Source organism: Rhinatrema bivittatum, chromosome 6 (assembly GCF_901001135.1).
Source record: "Rhinatrema bivittatum chromosome 6, aRhiBiv1.1, whole genome shotgun sequence".
Taxonomy (NCBI): Eukaryota; Metazoa; Chordata; class Amphibia; order Gymnophiona; family Rhinatrematidae; genus Rhinatrema; species Rhinatrema bivittatum.
In genome coordinates this window covers 108929944-108955599 of record NC_042620.1, presented here as the reverse complement: position 1 = coordinate 108955599, position 25656 = coordinate 108929944, and the positions used below count along the sequence as shown (strand labels likewise).

At 43.0% G+C, this 25656-nt stretch overlaps 1 protein-coding gene across 1 annotated transcript in view; it reads right to left on the bottom strand.

Moving 5' to 3' along the window:
- The window catches only part of MYO3B (myosin IIIB), a 424126-nt gene that overhangs the window by 110795 nt on the left and 287675 nt on the right, over positions 1 to 25656 (bottom strand). The window contains exons 20-21 of the mRNA XM_029607903.1: positions 20768 to 20973; positions 4175 to 4286 (exon numbers count right to left, since the gene is read on the bottom strand). Of these exons, the coding sequence (XP_029463763.1) occupies positions 4175 to 4286; positions 20768 to 20973 (318 nt within the window). The remainder of the gene's footprint in view (positions 1 to 4174; positions 4287 to 20767; positions 20974 to 25656) is intronic.

Sequence of the window (25656 nt, the reverse complement as noted above, 5' to 3'; positions counted from 1 at the left end):
ATGTAGAAATGTTACACCATCCCTTTCTTTAAGCTTTTAGGGATCCACAGTGATTGTTCCATTCTGTTTTGAAGTAATTAACTATTCTTGTCTTCACCAGCTCTTCTGGGAGGGCATTTCATGCATCCACCACCCTCTCTGATAAGAAATATTTCCTGATATTGGGTCAGACCTAATCACTGATTACAAGCAACCTCTCCTAGTACCAGTCCTGTTGATTAGGGCAGGTTCTGATGAAAGGGTCCTGTACTGAAGGCAGGGTTGTGGGCTGCTCTAAATTCTCACACTGCCTCCTGTTTCTTCTGGCATCCTTATGCTTTGAAAGTACACCAGCAATCTCCTTCTCCTCAGCCTCCTGGAGAAGATTCTGGAAAATCTCTCAGAAATCCCAATAGAGCATTTACTGTCCAAAATGATTTCTCAACCCATCATAGGGGTGAAGAGATCATACCTTTTCCATCAGCTAGGGTAATGAATTTTCTACCTATGAGGCAAATGGGCCTTACATGTATATCTCTTCCTGCTAGATTCAGGAAGGGTAATTTCCAAACAGCCTACATTGAAAAGTTGGCAAAAACGTGATTAAATTACACCAATTTTCAGGGGCGCTATAACGTGATTGACCAAGATGGATGCCTGAACCATGAGCTCCTCTTCCCTGACAGATTTTTTAGTGTTTTTTTGCAAGCTATTGTGTGTTTTCTCTGACAGTTTTTCCACCAGTCTGTCTTGCACCAGATGGCGGCAAAATGCAAAACAACGGATCTGAAGCAATTTTCATCCAGCAAGCACGGCGCAGAGAATTTTGCTGATGGGAGCAAGCAGACCGTAATGAAGCCTGGAGGGCTGGATTTTGATAGCACCTAATCTGCTCTCCTGGTACATCCAAGACCTGCTGACTTACTGTCCAGAGAAGAACTACAGGGCTGGTTTATGGAGTCAGAACAGATATGAAGCAACAGAAGCTCGACCTTCTGGTATCTATATCAAAGGTGCATGACAAAGTGGTGGCCCTTGGAACTTGTGTTGACGAGCTTGACACAAGGGTAGACAGCCATTTCTGTGTGTTAAACAATGTTTTATGTACATAATCCCCTTGAAAATTACCTCCTAAAATAGTGGTATTCATGCCCAGCCCTCGAGGACCGCAAACATGTCAGGTTTTCAGGGTGTCCCTAATGAATATGCATGAGATAGATCTGAACAGAGTGGAAACAGTGTGCATGCTGATCTATCTCATACATATTCATTAGGCTACCCTGAGAATTGGACCTGTTTGTGGCCCTCAAGGGCTGTGAGTAAATACCACTGTCCTAAAAGCTTTTCAGGATGGCTAGACTGTGGCACTAGCATAGAAGTGTCAATGCATGCTATGCCAGTCTAAAATTAACAATTTCTCATAGTACTAGCCATGAAACCTTATCCACATCAGCCATGATGCCTTATGTTAACAAATTTCTTTTTACCTTATCTCTACATCTATAGACTCTCACTTCAGTGTTTGCTATTCTGAATATATCCTATCATACCTGATAATCTAGAATAGTAATTTGGTCTTTTCCATAATTCATTCATGCCAACCTGAAAGATATTGCATTGATAGACTACTCAAAGAATTATTTTTTTAAGAAAGAAAATGTATGTTACCATATCAAATATGCCCCATCTAAATTGGTGGATCAAATTCCCAAGTGCTAATAGATTTTAGCTAGTGAATTAACTGAAGAGAGAAATATGATTTCTGCATTAGATTAGAAATATGCATAGAGAAATTCAATGATGAGTCCAGATTAACACCTAAGGTAGTAATGACATCTTTGATCTGGATAAGATTTCTAGTCATAGCAGGTGCTGTAAGTGGATCAGAGTCCTGCTTTCAGGTAAACCAGATAGCTTCTGACTTACTGGGATTGACTTTAAGTTTGGACAAATTGAACCACTTGACAACTTCCATCACACAGTGATTGAATTTGGTCAAGGTTGCTGAGAATCTAAGATTACAGCTTGCAAGAATCTAAATGTCATCAGCATAGAAAAAACTTGTAAAACCAATACTCTGAATGAGTGTAGTTAATGGTGCGAGATATAAGTTAAAAATTATAGGAGAGAGCACAGAGCCCTGGGAAATGCCACAAGCAAGATGATTTAGCAAGGATGTTGAAGAATTCCAAACTACTTGATAAGATCTGTTCCCTAAAAAAGACTTAAAACAATTTAAGGCCTAGTCACATATGCCAATGTCGTATAACCTTTATAATACAAGTTGGTGATCAGCTGTATCAAATGCAGAACTCATATCTAGTCACACAAGAACCATTGCCTTGCCTTTGCCCAAGAGTAAACCGATCTCATTGATTTAGGCTGTAAGACCTGTTTCTGTACTATCACCTCTTCTGTAGCCAGATTGCTTAGGGTGTAAGACCAAAGTTTTCTCTAGAAAACCAGAAAGTTGAACCTGCACAACTTTCTCTATGCTTTTGGGTAATGTAGTAAGATTAGAGATCAGACGATAATTATCAGGTAAATCAGGATCTAATTGCGGTTTCTTTAATAATGGGCAAACTGTTGCAATCTCAAGAGATTCAGATAGAATGCCAAATTCAAGACTAGAATTAACAATACTAGCCAATGCAGGAAGAAGACTCAGAATGTGATTTTTAATAACTTTAAATGGTAAAGGATCTAAAACTGAAGAAGAGGAGTTCATTTGTTTTAAAATCAATTGCAGGGTTATTTATTTTATTAAAAGCAGACAGTCTGCTCACAGGTACTATTGTGTCTTGTGGGGAGGAAGGCACTGCAAGTGTAGAAAAAGACATAGCTGGGGAAAGGCTTATAATAAACTCAACCTGAATGCTTTAAATTGTGGTATCAAATGCCAGGACAAAACTATCTGCAGTAAGGTTAGCAGGAAAAGAGCACTATTTAGTTTGATGGCCAGAAATCTGAGATACTAAATTAAATAACCACTTTGGCCTATTGTAGCATTAGAAAGAAGAGTTTTATAATGAACTATTTTGGCTTGTTTAGCTGCTAAGAGGTAGCGCTTAATGTTAGCTTTGAGCTTATGTACTATTTCAAAGTCTTGCTTGCCTCTTTTAAACCCTTAGTCCTGAATGATACTATGACATATCAGCACCACAACATGAGCAATAATGAATAGGAGCAGCTTGATCAAAAGCATCCTGTAATTTGCTATTCCAAGTTATGATTTTCCTCAAGAGGGAGATCAGAAAAATTAGCTTATGTATGCTGAAAATGCCCTGAGCATCAGTAGTTTGTCATGCTGTTATATATTGGACACATGGTAACAGACACAAAATGGGGCTGAATTAACACAAGTTTGAAACTTGTCAGAAGTGATGCCAGTCATTAAGGCTTCTATGGATTTAAACTAATGTCCTATCTGGCATCTGTGGAACACCAGAAGTTGCAGACTTTCAAAACACATCCAGGTCTGCTGGTATAAGGTTGGTCACATATGCAGGTGCAAGAATATTTGTATAAAGATGAAATTCTTCTAATAAGACATCACTCCATCCCGGAATTACATCAAAATCATCTTTGGTCTGATCTAAGAGATCTTTGAAGAATCAAACATTCCAACAACCTTTTCTATCCACTCCAACCTCAACCCTCCTTATCAAGGGAGTTGGGGGGAACAATAGGAGGGGAGGGAAGGGGCTGGATTAGGAAGCAGAGTGCCTCTTCTCTTCTTTACTCTGTCTGCTACATCCTCAACCTCAACATTTTTCTCTCCTGTTCTCTGCAGGCTGCTTGAATGGGGAAGGGCTGGGGCAGGAAGCAAAGAGAGAGCTGAGATTTAGAGAAGGCATCCTATAGTTTTCTTCAGATAACTGAATTAGAATGTGGGGGAGCTTCAGGTTTGTTGATTGTGCAGCAGGTTATAAATTATGTGGCAATAGGCTAATTATCCAGTTTCTCCTGTGGGGCCCCAGAATTACAGGAGCTTGGGGCACTGCTTATGAGAGCCTTTGTGATGCAACCAGAGAAACGGCCATGCTGCATGGCTGGGAAATGGGATTTATCCTTATTAGTGCGGACAGAAATAACTGGGCAGACTGGATGGATGGGTTGGCCTTTTTCTTCCATAATCTATTAGGTTACTATGACAAGACACAATGTCATTGATCTGAACAGAGGACATCATTACCTTAGTTTTCCCAATTACCCATTTGTCCAGCTTTGCCCTCTCCAGAATGGCAATACAACTTTCTCTGGTAGCAGGAGGATTCTCATGTGCTTTGAAGGCAAGGTAATAATACCTAGGAACCAAAGGAACAAAGCAAAATCATGTTTATTACTACACAGAGCTTTAGTTTGAGATTTCAATCACAGCCAAGTGCAGTTATAATTTTACTGTATTTAATAAACTTTAATGGTTTAGATATTCAGTCATAGTTGTCGTCTATGCAGGATAAGACTTTTCTGGCTAACTTACATGGGATAGTCAGTAGCACAGCTATGCTGCTGAATATCCCCATAAGGTCCTCATTTACTAAGCATTTTTCCCATAGACACAGAATGGGAAAACAACCTTAGTAAATCAGGCCCTAAGTTAGACCTGCTGTATAGTAGGTGCCTAATACTAACAATCAGCACTAAGTATCTATTTTTCTCTGCACTAATTCCACCTTTGCAACCACCCACATTTTAGGATCCTAAATGTAGAGGCCTAGTGAAATTAGATTCCTAAATCTAAGCACTCACCCCTAGTAAATTTTCAAAAGGGACAATTTAGGAGTCTAACCCTCAAAGTTAGGTGCCTAAATCTTTTGAAATCGGCTTCTAAGAGTATTCTGTATATCTTATGAAAAGAAAAATTAAGATTGGTCCCATGTTCAGAACTGATGCTTTATAAATTTACTGTTTGCTGTAACAAGTTTGAAAGAGTAGATATTTCAGAAACGCAGTGACACCAATGAAGATTCTGAAATGAAGCATGGGAAAGATGAGTAAATATCAAAGACATCCCAGAAACCTAGTGAACAACAACTTAGGCTTTCAACTGGTGCATAAAATGAAGCTTTGGAGTCAGCGTTTCAGCATGCCATGCAGGTGCTGCATGTACACATTGGGGCAGATTTTCAAAGGGGTACACGTGTAAGATATGTGCGTACCCCCCCCCCCCCCCGAAACCTGCCCCAAGTTCCCCCTGCGCTCGCCGAGCCTATGTTGAATAGGCTCGGTGGCACGCGCAAGCCCCAGGACGCGCGTAAGTCCCGAGGCTTTCCTCGGGGGCGTTGGGGGCGTGTTGCGGCGGTGCATCATCCGGGGCAGGGCCGCAGGCATGGCGTTTTGGGGGCATGGTCGAGGCCTCCGAGACTGCTCCTGGGCAGGGGAATCGCGCAGCCGGCACATGCATGTTACGCCTGCCTTGGGCAGGCGTAACTTTTTCAACAAAGGTAAGGGGGGTTTAGATAGGGCTGTGGGGGGGGGGGGGGGGGTTAGGTAGGGGAAGGGAGGGGAAGGTGCGGGGGATGGAAGGAAAGTTCCCTCTGAGGCCGCTCCGATTTTGGAGTGGCCTCGGAGGGAACGGAGGAAGGCAGCGCGTCTCGGCGCGCGCAGGCTGCCGATTTTGCACAGCTTTGCACGTGCCGACCCCGGATTTTAAAGGATACGTGCGGCTATGCGCTTATCTATTAAAATCCGGTGTACTCTTGTTTGCGCCTGGTGCGCGAACAAAAGTATGCGCGGGTGTACTTTTTAAAAATCTACCCCATTCTGTGGAAATCCACTATGGTTCTGCTATATTATGTATTGCATGGGTCAAGGTTTCTGCATACAGGTCAAAAAGATAACCACCAACGTCTGTGACAATTCTCGCTAACCAAAAGAGAATACCACAAAATTGTCATGCCGGTGAAAAATCCAAGATCGACATGTTTGCTGAAATTGCTAAGAATGTCTGCAGCTCTTTGTGCATGCAGACATTGCAAGGCTGTTCTCCTGATATTCTTCTACTTTACCAAAACAGGAGACATGTCTGCCGGTGAAGTCACAACAGGATGACATCACCCATGACTGTCAGAGATGCACTATCAGAAAGGTTTAAGAAATGAGTCAAGGCAAAGGAACCTCAGAGTCATCGTCACCATCATGAAACGAGTTTGGATGCAGACTTATGGTCTGACCTCCTCGCCCATCTGATCTACAAGAAGCAGTTTTGGTCAAACTGCCAGTAAGTCCTATTGTATTACTTTGTATTACTCTTACAATGATAATTAGCAGAACCTTATTCTCTGTTTACAAATTCTCTCTGAGATTCCAAGTATATGTAAATAATTAAACTTATATGGGGTACATATTCAAAAGCCATTTAGACAGATAATGGGAAAGTTATCTGTCTAAATGGCTTAGCCACATTTTTAAAATGCTTATCCAGCTAGAATTTAGCTGTCAGTGTGTTCCTGGGGTGGGAGGTAGGCATTCCAGGAAGGAGTTGAGTTAGACAGCTAACTCTAGATGTGCCATAGAGCAGGTCTAAAGTTAGCCGGACACTGCAACTTAACTTAACTAGCTGCTTATGTATAACGAGTTATGCAGCTAGAATTTAGCCACATAAGTCAAGGCTGTCCCCGGGGAATCTAGTGTGGGCATTTTAAGAGCTCACGGAGGACAGCCAGTTCTTAACTCCTCTCCTGTTCCTACAAGTGTCAGGAGCAACAAGCTGTGCCATTACCATCTACTGGTGAAAATGGTTGTATTGGAACCGGTGGCAGTATTCCCTCCATGTGACCTAGACAGATTGAGGGTTTGTGAGATTGATTCTGAGCTAACCGAGATCTCGCTCAGAGACATATGGAGGATTGTCATGAGAACCGAGACCTTTCTGGTAGAAATGGTTGGAATTCTTTGACCAGGGAAGCACACCTTAAAAAAAGACTATGGGCTATTTAGACACTAGATGAAAACATGGTTCTTTAGTCAGACTTTTAGCACTGGAAATTACATTTTTTATTACTTTTAGTTCTACATTTATTAGGGTTCTATGCTCCTTTATGTATGTTCTTATCTTTGTTGATGTTCTGAATTTGGATGATGTTTTTTATGCTATGTTTTAAAGTTATATTTCTTATTTTAATGCTCTAGAAGGTGAATTTTAAAAGCCTTGTGCGTCCATCAATTAGGGGATGCATGGATATGTTGGGCCAATATATGCCAAGCGGATTTTAAAAGCCAACTGGATGCACGCATAAATGCAGTGCATGCACAAATGAAGTTTTCAAAAAGGGATGGGGTGTGGTCTGGGCAGAGTATGGGTGTTCTGGGTTTTTAACGTAAAATTGGTGCATACGTATGTTGATTCTATGAACTTAACTTCTTATGTGAAGAACTCTAATATAGAGTTGACTGAAAGGTCTACAACGTTGCTTTCTTTATTCCATAAAAAGGATAAAAAGGATGTTTTCTTCATAATGAAGTCCTATTTTTTGAATTTCAATGTTTCTTTTGTGGGAGGCCTAGTCAGAATTTATCCTGACCCGGCCAAGATAACACAAGACTGAAGTAAGGGGTTTCAGGTCATGCGATCTGATGTATTAGCTTTTCGTGCTTCTTTTCTTTAAAGAAATCCTTCTAAATGTGTTGTAAAACAATGTGCTAATACTTACATTTTCTTCTATCCTGATCAGTCGAAAGAATTTTTGCGTACTAGAATGGTCAATCCTGTGAGCAACTCAGAGTCAACTTAGGGATAAAATCCAGTTTATTATCATAGGTGATAATATCCATGCCATAATTTACTTTAGATTCCTTTATTTCTCCTCAATTTCTCATCCCCCCCCCCCCACACACACACACTTTTGATGATAATCAAGGGAGAAAATAGATTTTTTTTCATTTATAATTGTGTTAATGTTTTCTGTTTATTTCTTAGGTTTCTCTCAATGATACTGTGCAAAGGTTTATTCTTTGTAGATTTGAAAATTTCAATAAATAAAAAATAAAAAGATTATTGTAATCCGCCTTGGGCATGCCAATGGAAAAGCACATCATAAATTAAATTATGTTGTTGAGAGAAGCTAATTAATCATAATTGCCAGTGTAGTTTCAAGCTATCCAGAGCTCCCATCTCCCAGCTCCGTGTCAGGTTGTATGGCCTTAAGGCCTCATATATGGGCCAGTCTCCTGGTTTATCTATTGAGGGTTAAGTGATTAGCATTCTGCATTATCTGGCTACAGACTCCTTCCAGAGTATTGTGGGAGACATGATTGGCTTCAGTTAGTCCTCTCTCTCCGGATGTGTTAATTCTTTCCTGGAGACCAGGTTTGCCTACATACTTGATTATATCCAGTATCCCTGTGTGCACAGGAGATGAGGTTAAGTTTACAAAGGCCATCAACATCTTCCCTGACCAGAGGAGGTAATTGCAAAGGCAGGAAATATGAACACAGGAGGAAACGGAGGATGGAATAGGGACCACTGTATGTAAAGCAACCCAGTGAGCTTGTATAATGACCTAACACTTCAGATGAGAGGTTTCTGGAAGGTGTTAAAACATTGCCATTTGTACTTGTTAAGAGTGGTTTTATTGTTACTCTACAGCAGGGGTCAGGAACCTTTTTGGCTGAGAGAGCCATAAACGCCACATATTTTAAAATGTAATTCCATGAGAGCCATACAATATGTTTAAAACTAAATACAAGTAAATGTGTGCATTTTATGTAAGATCACACTTTTAAAGTACAATAAGTCTCTGAAAATATTACACCAGGCCTTAAGACACCAATACATCTCCTATTAGGAAAACGGACCAAGTCAGGCTGCTATAGAGTCCTACACAGAAACCACACGCCAGCAGAAAACCTCACCTGAATCACGTGCTGTCCCTCACCTAACATAGAATAAAGAGACCAAAACGCATAACAAGAAGCATGCAGAAAAAACTGAATTGGAAACTGCAACAAGCCAGAGTCTCTGTATGCAGTGTAACAAAGGAAAAAAGAAACATCACCCATCCTTATAAAACAAATCAAGAAATATAAAATCATCAGCAGTAAAACTGTACTAACAAAAAGAACATATTTCGAAACAGCTGATGAGTGGAATATCCAATAATTAAAAACTCATATAAAACATTTCCAGACACCAACAAAATATTTCAAAATAGCAGACACAAAGACCCAGTAATGAAAAATAATAAGGATACAAAAAATTTTTTTGCTCTGCATATCTGGGAACATTTGAAATCCAGGTGTCCTGAGATTGTTCTGAATTAGCAGGAGGCGGGGTGGTTTGCTTGGAACTTTCTCCTCTCTCAGTCACATACCAGCGCTCTCTCTCACACTGGCTCTCAATGACACACCTATACACACATGCTCTCAGTACTCACATATACACATGTTTTTTCTCTCTCTTATATAGGCTCTTAATTACACATTTACACACATGCTGTCTATCTTTTCACGCTTACACACACACACAGGCTTTCAATCACATAAATACATGCTGTCTTTTTCTCTCACACACAGACTCTCATTCACATGCTTACAAACATGTCCTCTCTTTCTCTCATTTACACACAGGCTCTCAATCACATACTCACATGCTCCCTCACCTAAACCAGCTCTCAATCACACACAGACACACATGATCTCTATCTCACTTATACACACAGGCTCTTAATCATACATACACATGATTTCTCTCACACACAAAGGATCTCAATCATACACACATACTCTTTCATACAAACAGGTTTTCAATCACAAACTTACACATACAGGTTCCCAATGGTAAACTTACATTCATGTTCTCTCTCTCACAGGCAGGCTCTCAATCACAGACATACTCTCTTTCACATATACAGGCTCTCAATCATTCACATACATGCAATCTCTCACTCACACACACAGGATCTCAAACACACATGCTTGCTCGCTCATTCACTCTCTCTCTCCCCCACCCCCACCCCGGGAACTCGCGGCAGCAGCAGACTCCTCCCAACGCTAACCTCCTTCATTTTCAGCCCTCGCGGAGGCGGACTCCCATCGGCCGCGGTTGAAGCTCTTCATTTTCTTCCGAGCCGCGCTGCAGTCCTCTTTTCGTCGGACTGACACAGACCACACTAGCGTGGCCTCTTCTTGCCACGCATGCACCCGATGCTCTCCACTTCCTCTTCCGGGCCGCGGGGGGGGAGGCGGGAAGAAGAGAGCATGCCGGTGCCGCTGACTCCAGCTGTCCTGCCACGTTCCGCCCGGGCTGACAGCATTTTAAGCCCGGGAGGAGGAGGACCGGGGAGCAGCTGGGTCAGCGGGGGACTGGAAAGTGTGGCGACACTTGTCTGCGAGCCAGATGCAGCCCTCAAAAGAGCCATATCTGGCTCGCGAGCCATGGGTTCCTGACCCCTGCTCTACAGTGACAAGGCTTTGCTCTCCTCTTTTTCAGGGGCTTCTCTGTTGAAAGTGCTGAAAAGCATTCGATGACTGTAAGAGCAGACAGGACACCTTTTCATTTTTGCCCTTACTTTTCTGATGCTGTCTGCCCTGGTTTAAGCTTTTTTGAGCTGCTAGGCTACCCTAACATTGGAAAAGTGGAGTGGCATTTCTTCAGTTTCACAGGAAGGTGTGTTTAACCATCTTGAGTAGGATGTGTTACCCTTTTAGGTCCAAGACAGCTCTTATACTGATAGTACATATATATTTGCTTATAAAACTGCAACACATGATGCTTTGTACTTTCCAGTGCCACTGGTGATAGCATTTACCCTATAATAAGCATTTTTTGTGTGTGCGTGAGTGCTGGTATTTTCTCCTTTCATTCCTATGGATCTGGAGCGTTAGGGTTAGGGTTAGGGTTAGGCAAATGAGGTAGCGTGAAGATTGGATAGGCATTTTGGCTTCTTGCCCTTAGATCATGCTTACGTTATGGCCCTAGCATGTACAGACCAACATCACTAGACTGACTTTGCATGTCTGAAAAGGGATAATGAGATTCGTGCATAGGGAAATGAGCTAATACATTTGGCGATTTGGAGCCAGGCAGGCTGGAAATACTTCATTATATGTTTATTAGTGCCAATCTGATATATTTTGACCTCCTATGTAACCTCTGTTCAAGTGGTCAGAGGGTATGAAGTGGTCAGAGGATAGCCAGATAACAGACTTCAGGCTGGACTCTGGCAAAAATCTTTTATAAATCTCTTTATTTGTAGCGAATAACAGCCAAAGTAACTTTGCTATTCTGTGCAGTTCAACAAACAAAATGTGGCAATGCCACTTATAGTTCAGTTCAATTCTCTTTCTTGAGGTTTCTTTCTTCCTCCAAAGGCTCGCCTAACTCCTCTGGGCCCTGCTCCCTTATCAGCGGCTGAAGGGAACCTTCCTGACCCAGAATTCCTTGTTGTGTGAGCTCTTAAGGAGGACCAGGCCAGATAACTGTGACTGGTCCTTTAAGGTGTTCTGAGGGAGCTTCTTATACATTCTCTCAGAAGCAGGTTTATTTTTAATTCATTAGAAATTCCCAAAAGGCTATTCCCAATGGACTCTTTCCTAAATTTATATTGGTTGAAACAAGCCCTTTGTTGCTCAATAAAACCAAAGTATGAAGAAAAGCACATGACAAAATCCCCCTCTTTCCCCCCCCCCCCCCCCAAAATGTCTATAAAGCACATATTAAACTGACCACACCAATGATGAAAACCAAAATAGAAAGAAACAGGCCACCAGTGAAGAAACAAAACAGAATTTCAAGATTCATTCGCTTTTGCAAGACATATGCAAAAGATATTTATAGCTCTAAATGCTGACAGCCTTAACAAATGAGTGTGCTACAACTGTTTGCGTGCATGGAGACAACACCTAAAGTCAAATTTAAAATGATGGGAAATTGACCAAATAGCGATTTAAGAAAATATGTTACACCGTTATTATGGGCAACAATGTCAATTTAAGAAATAATGCCTCGGTTGCTCCAAAGGGAATTTACTGGGAATTAATAATATCAAGGTAAAGCTATTTTCTATAAAGACCCAATCAGCAGGTTATTTCTGCTGTTACAAGCTCCTTTTTGATCCTGCATTTAAACTTATTATTACAGTATTTGGATCAAATTCAGAATAAGTTAGTCCTCTCTCTCAATCATAATCAGCTGCATAATCCATAATCCAGCAGCAAAATTAGATCAATAAATCTAAACTCATTGCAGCTATATTAGGAGTTCTTTAAATAATTAATATCACCAATTTATAGGGATGATTAAATTATAAAAGCAAACAATCATAATCAGCTGCATAATCCATAGGCAAAAGGGAAAATGACCATTGAGTTTCAAAAATTAGTTCCTCCCCCTTTAATAAACTTATTAAAGGGGGAGGAACTTCACTTTTCTTATCAGCTTAGAGTCAACTTTTATTATTATCTTTATTTGCTGGGTTACATTTACTCAGTCTTCGCACGTTGGCAATGCCATGAAGAAACTGAATATTTTATAAGGATCCAAGCTTTTATTTCTGGAACGGGGCACGTACTTTGTTGGTAGCCACTGCATACTGGGAAGGTGTGACAGAGTACATAGAGAGAGTCCCCAGAATGCCTTAAAGGACCAGTTCCAGTTATCTAGACTGGCCTTCCTTAAGAAACAGCTGCCTAGCAAATGATTATGGGCTGAGGGAATTTCCTTTCCCCAGGGGATAAGAAGGCAGACCCAGGAGTTTAGGGATGATCCAGAGTGACCACAGAAGCTAAATCCAGCCCAGGACACATTATGTTTTGAATGCTGTATGGACTGCTAAGGTAAGCTGTCCCTCCCTGTTAGTAATAAAGTGATGAGGAGAGCCAGCACATTCAGTATTTCCTAGAGTTTATTTGCTTCTATTTCAGTGACATGCATCCCTGTTCAAAGGATAACAAACAGATATGCAGGGCATCCTAATTTAGAAGGCAGTAGGCCAATCAAGATCTGTGATGGCTGTATTGTACAAGGTAGTAGGGTGCTTGCAGTAATGGCATGTATGAAGACAGTATCTTTTCTATTAAGGCATGACTGTTGGTGAAGCAGCATGGGTGAGGCAGTGATAGAGCTCATTATCCCTAGCTTTGCTGGCCTGTGTGAAAGGGGGCTGTGAGATTGTGATTACTATGGAACTGGGGTAAATAAATGTTTTAAAAAATATATAAATGAGATGGTGTGGAAACAGAAGTGTTGTCATGTGTTTTTGGTATCTTGTCCTCAGACTGAGTTGACATCACCATTTGAGAGTGCTGGGTATGGTTTCCCTGCCTCTTTCTATAGAAGGCCACTGTCATGAGAACTATTTTGCATGTCCAAAAAGAGATAATGAGGATTATGCATAGGGAAATAAGGAGAAGGGAGGCCCAAAATGCCTTATTATATACCTATTTTCACCCTATTAATTTTCCTATGCAGCCTTTGCTCCAGATTTGAATAGCAAATATACATATTAACATAGTAATAATAGCAGAAATGGTCCATCCAGTCTGCCCAGCAAGTTTCTTATGGTAGTAACTGCTGCTCCTTGCAGTCTACCCCCATTTCTCCGCTGAGGCAGCAACTAACTGCCACTCTGTGCAGTTTACCCCCAAGCCTTATATTAAGGGTAGCAATATTTACAATCCAAACCAAGCAACTGTCAAACCCATTACAAACTTTTTGCTAGCAACGTTTTTAGAAGGTGAGCAGCCTTCATGATAATTCAGACAATGCTGCTTGAATTTGCTTTGCATTTAGACTTGGTCGTAGAAGCAGTCCTGTGCTTTGTCCCTAATGTCGGCATACTGGGGCCCAGCATTGGCTATCATCTGAATCCAATTCCCCTTTTCCCCCTGTCATCGAAGCAGACAGCAATGTTGCAGTTGTGTCACAAGCATCAAGGCTAATTGGTTAAGGATAGAAATTCCCATGTCTTCTTATAGTTCCATGCAGGTTACCCCTATTAGGGATGTGAATCGTTTTTCAACGATTAAAATTATCGTCCGATAATGTTTATATCGTCTTAAATCGTTATAGAACACGATACAATAGAAATTCTAACGATTTATCGTTAAAAATCGTTAAATCGTGTTAGTGCGCACTAACTCGAGTTAGTGCGCACTAACTCCCCGTTAGTGCGCACTAACTCGATTTAGTGCGCACTAACTGAAAATGATACAAATAAACACTTTCCAGGTCACTGAAGGTCAGTTAGGAATGAATATGTGTTCCTATTGGCTGGCTGCCCTCTTATCTATTGATGTTACCAAGGTTACCACTGAGGTGATGGTTGGGTGGATGGGAAATGGAACTGGAAACTAACGAACACCAACAGAAAATGAAACAAAGTGTTCACACTTCCCAGGTCAGTAAAGGTCACTTAGGAATGAATATGTATGTATGTATTCCTATTGGCTGGCTGTGCTCTTATCTATTGATGTTACCAATATGGTTGGGGGGATGTGAAATGGAAACAGTTGGAAGCTTGACAAAAAAAGTAATGTAATGATCAGCACTCACGTGACTAGAACTTGTTTGTTTATTATTTTTGTTAGCAGGCACCTGAAATGCTAGTGCATGTTGAATTTGCCAATCACTGTGCATTTTAGAAAGGTGGTCCTGGCTGGAACTGTACACAGTTCAAATATATGTAATTGATTGTTGGTAAGTGTATTTTTTAAGTAGCCACACTGGCACCAGTATGTTTACTTTTCCTCCTACTTAACTCACTAGCTCAGCTTTGTAAGAAGGGCTTCTCTGCTTGTGTGTTGTTTTTGTTTGGTGTGAGGAGAGCAGAAACATCAGATCTTTATTCAATCTACTACAGTCATCTCTTACAGTGCCCTATCCCTATTAATACCAGGAGTGTTGTGATCTTCCTGCACACAGTGCCCTAACCCTGATACCAGTCTGAGACAGCTCCCTCCCTGCATTACTAGTGAGAGGCTGGCTTCACAGACAGGGGGAGAGCTGCCTGACCCTCACTCCTGACTTCCCCCATGTCCCAGCTAGTGAATGGTGTGTGGGTGAGGGGGGGGGGGGGGGGATGGTGAAGTCTGAGACAGCTCCCTCCCTGCATTACTAGTGAGAGGCTGGCTTCACAGACAGGGGGGAGCTGCCTGACCCTCACTCCTGACTTCCCCCATGTCCCAGCTAGTGAATGGTGTGTGGGTGAGGGGGGGGGGGAGGATGGTGAAGTCTGAGACAGCTCCCTCCCTGCATTACTAGTGAGAGGCTGGCTTCACAGACAGGGGGGAGCTGCCTGACCCTCACTCCTGACTTCCCCCATGTCCCGGCTAGTGAATGGTGTGTGGGTGAGGGGGGGGGGGGGAGGATGGTGAAGTCTGAGACAGCTCCCTCCCTGCATTACTAGTGAGAGGCTGGCTTCACAGACAGGGGGGAGCTGCCTGACCCTCACTCCTGACTTCCCCCATGTCCCAGCTAGTGAATGGTGTGTGGGTGAGGGGGGGGGGGGGGAGGATGGTGAAGTCTGAGACAGCTCCCTCCCTGCATTACTAGTGAGAGGCTGGCTTCACAGACAGGGGGGAGCTGCCTGACCCTCACTCCTGACTTCCCCCATGTCCCAGCTAGTGAATGGTGTGTGGGTGAGGGGGGGGGGGTGGATGGTGAAGTCTGAGACAGCTCCCTCCCTGCATTACTAGTGAGAGGCTGGCTTCACAGACAGGGGGGAGCTGCCTGACCCTCACTCCTGACTTCCCCCATGTCCCAGCTAGTGAATGGTGTGTGGGTGAGGGGGGGGGGAGGATGGTGAAGTCTGAGACAGCTCCCTCCCTGCATTACTAGTGAGAGGCTGGCTTCACAGACAGGGGGGAGCTGCCTGACCCTCACTCCTGACTTCCCCCATGTCCCAGCTAGTGAATGGTGTGTGGGTGAGGGGGGGGGGGGGGAGGATGGTGAAGTCTGAGACAGCTCCCTCCCTGCATTACTAGTGAGAGGCTGGCTTCACAGACAGGGGGGAGCTGCCTGACCCTCACTCCTGACTTCCCCCATGTCCCAGCTAGTGAATGGTGTGTGGGTGGGGGGGGGGAGGATGGTGAAGTCTGAGACAGCTCCCTCCCTGCATTACTAGTGAGAGGCTGGCTTCGCAGACAGGGGGGAGCTGCCTGACCCTCACTCCTGACTTCCCCCATGTCCCAGCTAGTGAATGGTGTGTGGGTGAGGGGGGGGGGAGGATGGTGAAGTCTGAGACAGCTCCCTCCCTGCATTACTAGTGAGAGGCTGGCTTCACAGACAGGGGGGAGCTGCCTGACCCTCACTCCTGACTTCCCCCATGTCCCAGCTAGTGAATGGTGTGTGGGTGAGGGGGGGGGGGGGAGGATGGTGAAGTCTGAGACAGCTCCCTCCCTGCATTACTAGTGAGAGGCTGGCTTCACAGACAGGGGGGAGCTGCCTGTCCCTCACTCCTGACTTCCCCCATGTCCCAGCTAGTGAATGGTGTGTGGGTGAGGGGGGGGGGGTGGATGGTGAAGTCTGAGACAGCTCCCTCCCTGCATTACTAGTGAGAGGCTGGCTTCACAGACAGGGGGGAGCTGCCTGACCCTCACTCCTGACTTCCCCCATGTCCCAGCTAGTGAATGGTGTGTGGGTAAGGGGGGGGGGGGGGAGGATGGTGAAGTCTGAGACAGCTCCCTCCCTGCATTACTAGTGAGAGGCTGGCTTCACAGACAGGGGGGAGCTGCCTGACCCTCACTCCTCCGGGGTATTGTGATCTTCCTGCACACAGTGCCCTATCCCTGATACCAGGGGTGTTGTGATCTTCCTGCATGCAGTGCCCTATCCCTATTAATACCAGGAGTGTTGTGATCTTCCTGCATGCAGTGCCCTATCCCTATTAATACCAGGAGTGTTGTGATCTTCCTGCATGCAGTGCCCTATCCCTGATATCGGGATGTGTGCAAGAAGATCACAACACCCCCGGTATCAGGAATAGGGCACTGTGTGCAGGAAGATCACAACACCCCCAGTATCAGGAATAGGGCACTGTGTGCAGGAAGATCACAACACCCCTGGTATTAGGGATAGGGCACTGTGTGCAGGAAGATCACAACACTCCTGGTATTAATAGGGATAGGGCACTGTGTGCAGGAAGATCACAATACCCCTGGTATCAGGGTTAGGGCACAAGTTCTAGTCACATTGACTGATCACATTACTTGTTTTGTCAAGCTACCAACTGTTTCCATTTCCCATCCCCCATATACTGTCAGTAGGAAACTTGGTAACATGAATAAATAAGAGGGCAGCCAATAGGAATACATATTCATTCCTAAACTGACCTTAACTGACCTGAAAAGTGTCAAATTGTATCATTTTCAGTTAGTGCGCACTAACTCCCGTTAGTGCGCACTAATCGGAAAAAACGATTTTTAACGATTTTTTAACTAAAAAATCGTGCCTAAGACGATTTTCTTGCCCTGCCACACGATTTCTATCGTTAAGACGATATGGAAAACGATTCACATCCCTAACCCCTATACACCCTTTTCTTCATTTCTAGTCTTTAGGGATCTACAATGTTTATCCCATGTCCTTTTCAATTTGTTTACTGTTTTTGTCCTCACCTCCTCTTCTGGAAGGGCATTCCCAGGTATCCACTATCCTGTCTGTGAAGAAATATTTCCTGATGTTGGTTCTGAGTCATCCCCCCTGGAGTTTCATTTCAAGACCCCTAGTTCTACGGTTTCCTTTCCAATAGAAAAGGTTCAAACTTTTCAGGTATCTGAAGGTCTGTATCCATATCTCCCCTGCACCTCCCCTTTTCCAGGGTATACATATTTAAATCCTTTAGCCTCTCCTCATAAGTCTTCTGATAAAGACCCTACACCATTTTGTTTGTCTTTCTCTGAACAGTCTCCGTCTTGTCCTTATCCTTATTGAGATACGGGCTCCAGAACTGAACACAGTACTTCTTGTGCTTTGTTGTACTTCTTGAATGCTGTTCTTTTTGCCTATATTTTTTCAGTCACTTCCTTTGAAAACCAGATTGGTTTCTTTTCCCTCTTACTTTTGTTTACTTTTCTAACATAGAGATTTGTTGTCTTTGTAATAGTTCCTTTTAATTTGGCCCACTGTTGTTCCATCTTATCCATTTTCTCCCAGTCTTCTAGTTCTTCCTCCAGGTAAATTACCATTTTGACAAAGTCCGTATTTTGGAAATTCAAAACTCAGATTTTCGTACGACTTCTCTGTATCCTATTTGCTAAATCAAACCATACCATCTGATGATCACTGGTGCCTTGATGAGCACCCATCTGGACATTGGAGACATTATCCCCATTAGTGAGCACCAAGTCGAGTATCACACCTTCCCTATTTGCTTCAGCTTTTTTCTAGCCTCCAAATGAGCTAATTCTGAAAAATGCTATACTGAAAAATTCCTTGATACAATTGTATAAATGGCCAAATCTTTCTAGCTATTTGCTATTCACCACTGCCCCCCTCCCCACCAACAATGTTTGTCAGGGTACATAACAGACATTTGGGCCATAAGAACTCCATCGACAAAATAAACCAAAAGAACAGATATTGCAACTGATCCTTCTCAGGTACAAGGCCTACCCTATAGAATTCTCTCCCAGAAGAGCTCTGCCACTTCAGGAAGCAAGTAAAAGCCTGGCTCTTCTGTCAGGCCTTTAATGCCAAACCTACAATGTTCCCCACCCTAGAAAGCTGCTTAATTGAATATGAGAAACTGCCTGGCACCACCTCGAGAGCCTCGAATCATACTGCTACAACCTATTTTTTTGCTGAAGCATTATTTATTTATGTTTAATTAGTTACTAGTTTTCTGCTGAGTTCTTGCTCAAGCTTAAGCAGTACTGTTGATTTAAAGTTTAGTCTTTATTGTACACTTTAATATTGTTGAGCTGCTAATGACCTCTTTATGCTGCTATCATAATATATTGTAGCTCTACTTTTGTTGATTTTTTTTGATTCAAAAAGGTGAGTAATAAATCCAAATAATAAATAAATACAGAAACAAACTTGGAGAAGTGGGGTATTCAGTTCTGTCCTGTGGAGATTCATCCTTATACCCTCCAAAGGTCAACGAGCATGATTCCCATATTTGTAGTCTGACATGCATCACCTGTGCATCAACACCTTCTACCCAACTAGCTGTCTCAGGTTTTAGGTCCTGGTTAATACATGCCCTTGTTAAACTAGGACCCATTTTAGCCCGCTGTACTCTTATGACTATCTACAGCTTTAGCATTCTAAAATACAGCAATTGCAATTAACAAAACCAGAATACAACCCCCCTCCCCCAGACATTAAACATGACTTCATCTTTACTTGATCTTAACCTGATAAACTATGAATAGATTTTTTTCTTGCTTTTCATTGCCTGGTCCTCATATTTCCTGCCAGTAGTTTACAAAATATCCCTACTGAGCAGAAAGATAAGACACACACACCTCAAGCATTTGTTTGAAAACATCAAGGGAGCAAAACTGCTGGCTCATCCAGTTTGTTGTTAAGTTGCTCAAAAGGATCAAAATACCAATTAACTTGCTGGCTCAGAAACTCTTTGATATCCTTGGATTTACTGATGTTCTGAAAAGTCTTGTTCATACTCGCCTAATGGCTTTTATATTATGAACAAAGAAGTACCAAAAGCTTTAGCATTTGACCTGTTTTAACAACTCTGTTTCTGTGACTAACGACTCAGTTTTTAATGCACTTATCTATTCTTAGCTTTGACTTGAAGAATCCGGTTTCTGCCCTGTTTATGATTTTCCAAATATTATAAATCACATTGTTGATCAATCTGAGAGAAAGACATGTTAAGAATTTGTTGAAAAAAACATGCCAGTAGCAGTTTTGCCTTTTTTTTTTTTACCAGCTTACCTATTTTTTTCTTGATAAACAGAATGCAAAGCAAAACAAGTGAACTGATCTTGTGTTTCTGCTGTATTTTAAGGCACTAGAGATCCAAGAGGAATGATAGTACTAATATTATCCGTTAAGTGACCTAAGCATTTGTTGTCTACAGAAAAATGAAAAGCTGATTTGGCAGCAATACTAACTAGACTGAAAAGTACACACTCAGCTATTTCTTGGCTTCATTGTTTCCTCTTTTGGTCTTATTCAAATTCTGCTTTCTTTTAGTCCTAATACAGATAACCTTTTAATATTTTCCCACCTATCTTGGAATATAATCTTATATACCTTGGATCCTGGTCAGATCCACTGTTTGGGGGTTTTTTTTGGGTTTTTTTTTAATATACACTTGGTGGCTGTGTCTGCTGTGCCAGTTTTGTTCTGGTACAAAAATTGTGTCAATTCTATGCTGGTGTTTTCCCCCTTTGGAAACCAGAGCAAATCTGTCACAACACTTTCATAATTGGGACCCCCTCATTTCCTACATCCAATCTGTAATTGTTCATGCTGTCTGCACAGTCTAACTAAGGATCAGCATAGCAGTGCCCAGATTTGTTTATATTTGCAAAAGTACTGGAAGGCTTTTTAAAATAATTTAAATATAATTAAAAAAAAAAAAAAAAAAGCAACAATTACATTTGACAAATTTATTATCAATATAAATAAATCTCTAAAGAATTTTATCTAAAACTTATACCACTTGGGACATACCAATACGATATATAGAACAAAAGCATCCAAAGTTAATAAAAGTTTTAAATTCCATATCCTACTTATTTTGCTTCAGAAATGAAATGAAGGTTCCAGCATAAAAAAAGGGGGGGGGGGGGGGGGAATCGGCAAGATCTTAATGATTTTTGTTAAGCTGCCGTGTCCTGCTATTTTAAATGCATTCTAATGTTTCTCCAGCACCTTTTCAAGAACTCCTGGAAGAGGATGCGGTGAGAGTATCCCTGCCGACGTATGCGGACTGTTTCCAAGATGCCAGTATAACGGAGCTGCACCAGCACTCTCTCCCTTGAGAACAGCAATGCTTCTCGGTCATCGTTGGGCTTGATACAGCGAACAAAGTGAGGTTGCCCAACAACCATTTTCGATAACAGGTCCATCAAAGAGTACTGGAGGTGAAAGAAAAACAAAAAGGGCTGGAAAAGTGCATTCAGGTGAAAGTTGATACCTGAGCCAAGTCATGAGTTTTAGGGAATGAAACCCATATAAATTGAAACATTAGAATAAGCAAATTAATACTCCAAAGCCATGCTTTTTTTTTTATTACATTAGGTGGATCACTAGGTAGGGTTGCCAACTGCCCAGTTTTGGACCGGACAGCCAGGTTATCAGCTGTGCTGTACAGTGTCCGAACATAAAATACTGTCTGGACATTGAAAATCTGGTTTTTGCAAGAGGCTCCTCCTTTTCCACAGCTTCCTGGTTATTGGGAAAGACAGAGCAGAGAGCTGAGCTGTGTTCCTGCCTGCTTGCCTCCTTTCCTGTGCTGTGATTGGATGGGATGGGGAGAGGAGGCGGGGCACTGCACAGCCCTCAGTTCCCAGTGACTCCACAGATCTCTGCAGCAATGTCCTCTGGGTCCCTCCCTTTCCCTCACTGAGTGCTGGGCCAAGACCCGAGAGAGGGACTGCAGCGAGCCAGCCAAGGGATACAGGAACAGAGGAGGGGAAGGTGGAGAAAGAGACAGTCAGAGTCACAGGGTGGGTAAGTGGAGAGAAAGAGGGGACATGGAAGGAAGGAAGGAAGGAAGGAAGGTCACAGGAAAGGGGAGAGGCACAACAGGAGCATGAGGGAAGGCAGGAGACATAGATGGGAGAAGGAAAGGAAGAAACAGAAGAGGGACAAAGGAGACAAGGGGACACAGGAGGAAACAAGATAGATAAAGAGGAAGGCACTGGAGGGTGAGGGAGACAAGGGAAGGAGAGAAAGATAAGAGCATAAGCAGGATGGGAACTAGAGTGAGGAGGGCAGCACAAAAGAGGAGTGAGTGTACAGAGGAGGGGGAGGGCATATTGAGAGACAGGTGGCAATTGGGAGACACGGATGAGAGGCTTTAAGGAAAGGGAGAGCGAACCACTTGTGTCTGAGAGAGGAGGCTGTGTTTTTGGGAGTTTGCATGTGTGTATGAGATAGGAGGATGTGTGTTTGGCAGTGTGTGTGTGTGTGTATGAGAGGAAGTTGCGTTTTTGGGAGTGTGCTTGTGTACGAGAGAGGAGGCTGTACGTTAGGGAGTATGTGTGTATGTGAGAGGAGGCTGTGTGTATGAGAGAAGGTTGTGTGTGTGTATGAGAGGAGGTTGTGTTTTTGGGAGTGGGCTTGTGTATGAGAGAGGAGACTGTATGTTTGGGAGTATGTGTGTATGAGAGAGGAGGCTGTGTGTATGAAAGAAGGTTGTGTGTTTGGGAGTGTGCATGTGTAGATGAGAGAAGAGGCTATGTGTTTGGGAGTGTGTATGTTTATAAGAGAGGAGGCTGTGTGTTTATGGGGAAGTATGGAGGTGGGTGTGCATTAGATAACTTTAGTTGTGCTAGAGAGCAAAGCTACATAAGAGAGACTGTGGATGATGTGTTTATGAGGATAGTTGAAATAACATTTCAAAAAACAAAATATATTGACCAGGTACTTGAAAGCCAAGTAATGAGTGGATCAGCAACTGACAATAGTCTGTAACCTTGCCCTTGCCCCTGCCCGCCTCCCCTCCCAAAGCATGAAGTTTAGTTGGGTGTCCACTTATGGGCCATGGAAAAGTTGGCCACCCTATCACTAGGTTGCAAAGTCCAATCGGTGCCATTTTGAAAAATGATGCTGACCAGGCCTGAGGCTAAGGAGCGCCCTGGACCTCAGCTAGATATTGAAGACATCTATTTGAGGTACTGGGGATTGAAGGGTTGAGGAGGGGGTCCACCTGCCCCCCTGACCACCAGGGTTCTATTTTTTGGGTTGGGGTAAGGGGTTTGGGGACACTAGATACCAGGCAAATTTTTATCTTTGGGGGGTAGGAATGGGTTGGGGTGGGGAGGGGTAGGGAGGGGACTATCCAGTATTTATAGGAGTCTTTGGTATTGAAGGGGGTAAGGGAAAGAAGCATCATCATACGTGTGGCATTTAATTATTTTGATTTCGAGGGGGGGGGGGTGGGGGGGCAGTGCTGCCTTTGTAGGCCCTTTAAGTGATGGTGGCCCCAACTGAGATGGGTTGCCATTGTGCAGGAAGGACCCTTGCTGTGGTGCATCTTTCTGTTACACATTTTTGCCACGATAAAAAAATTGTGCTGTGGTAATGCTATGATAAATTGCCAGGGAGGGGCACCCTCTACGACAAACTATCACAGCTTAATGAATCACACTATTAGATTGTAAGCCCTCTGGGGATAGGGAAATACCTATGGTACCTGAATGTAATCCGTTTTTAAGTGTCCAAAAGCAGAATAAAGAAGTTAAATAAATAAATAACTCAGGAACTATATGTATCTCCCTATCCCCAGGGGGTTTGCAATCTAATAGCAAGATTTACAAAGCCGCGATAAGGCAATATCACAAGTAAAATGGCATGTAACACACGTTAGATGCTGTTTATCGCGCAATATCGCCATATCATGGCATTATCGTTCAATATCATGTGATATCGCATGATAGAACCAAAGATTTCCTACCTAAAATTGCCTAATGCATGCAAAGCAGCTTATGCATAGGCAAACCTGTGTAAATAAAAGAACATGGCTAACTTAGAAAAAAGTGAGCCCCGTTATTTTATCGTGTTTGAGGGAACTGTAGGTATTTTCCTGAGGGAGCACTGGCATGCTAACGTTGAGTCCCAAGTGGTCCTCTGGGAAAATTAAAGGGCCCAAGGCTCCAACAATCAACCCCCTCCCAAAGAAGGAATCGCCCCAGGGGGGTCAATGGTGAACCCCCACCTGCCCACCCCACCACCTTCTGAGGCAACACTGGCCCCATAAAATCCCCCCCAAAAAATAATGGCAACCACATGACGACGGCCTGCTCCCTTCTCCCACCCCTTCCCCTCATTAAATCAAAGTTGCCCCTTTTGGATATATCCCCCCCAAAATACCCATGCCTCCCCCCCCCCAACCAAATACATTAACCTTTTAGATCCTGCTCATTGAAGGAATTATTTCCCTGATGCCCCTTTTTACATATCTTAGTTAACTAGACCCAAATATGGTATAAAAAAAAATGTGCAAGTAATTAAAAAGTGTATGAAAAAATGGTACCTAAAATGCTAATATCCCTGGGGTCTAGGAAGGATTTAGGATTTGCGACCCCTGGGCACTTTTGGTGCTGTCACACCATCTCTCTGCTCCCCTCCACCCACACAAGGGACAGACAGCAGGTGGTGTAAGGCACATTGCTCTTTGCTAAATCTGCTCCAGGCTCGCCTTCTCCCCCCATGTCCCTGAATTGAGAAGAGGAGAGGGGCTGGATTCGGGAGCAGGGCTTTTCTTTGCTCCCTGCTGTGTGTTCTCCTCCTGTTTCCTACATAAGATGGCGGGGGATGTGGTCCTGTGATAGGGAGCAGAGCTGTTTTTCTTTGCTCTCTGCCTTCTAGCCTCATCCTTCCCCTCTTGTTCTCTGCACTAGGAGGGGAAAGGCTGGAGCAGGAAGCAGAGGGCTGTTCTCTCCTAAGTGAGATTCAGCACTGCTGCGAGGCAGCAAATCTTCAGCTGGGCTGCTGCTCCCCCCCCCTCCTGAATTTTGCCACCCTAGGCACAGGCCTAGTCTGCCCATTGGCAAATCCAGGCCTGCCCCCACCCCTCCACCACAAAAAATGAACCTAGTGGTCTAGGGGGAAGGGTAGACCCCCACTCCCATCCCTAACCCCCCTGTACCTCAAAATGTGATCTTTGATCCTCCTTCCACCAGGTCTATATCTTCCTTTAGCGCCATACATTCTAGCGCTCCAGTCTTATTTTTCAGAATTCTTGTATTTGCATACAGGCATTTTTAAGAAGTTTTATTTGTATTTCTATTTTTATACAGACCCACAATCTGCTTATTATCAGATGATGCATGCAGTTTGAAGTCATTTTTTTTTTTTAATCTGCATGCTCAGTATTTAAAAACATCTGGGGTTTTGCAGATATATAGTGGTGGCCAGAGTATAAAATAGCAATTTGTTGTACATTTTATATGAGTGCGCATGGTTTAACACCCAGGGCATATCAGCAACATTGGGAAAACAAGACTCTTATGGTGTGATTCTGAAATATTTCTGTAGTCTGAAAGAGCTACATTTCCATTCACAGATGACCTTCTGCTCACAAGTGACTCTATTACTGGATGCTAGAATGTTCAGGAAGCGCTTTACATTCTGGGTCTGGTACAAGTGATTCAGGAAGTTTGACTCAGGATTTAAATGCTAATCAATTTCTTGAACAAGGGCAGTTTAAAGAGGTGCGGTGACCCTATAAAGATTTACATGAAGGCATATGGCCCTCTCCACTTGGATTGCCATTTCAAAGATTTATGACATGCTTCCTGAAGGATGACAGTACTAATGCCACTTCCCTGTATATTTGAGGGGATTTTAGTGTTTTTCTTTTTTTTACAAATATTCTATTGGTTTAATTGATATATTGCACAGTGCACATCCCAGCAGATTTGCCCAACAGTAAGTGCCTTTTTCCGTCTCTTTGTGTTTTTCCTGGTTGTGCAGACTTAATTGATTAATTCAACACAATGCAATTATTAACAGCAAATATTTTTCTAAATATAGTTTTGGAAAACTGCAAACAATGACAAGGCAAGACATAGTTGTAGACAGTACCAAGAAGT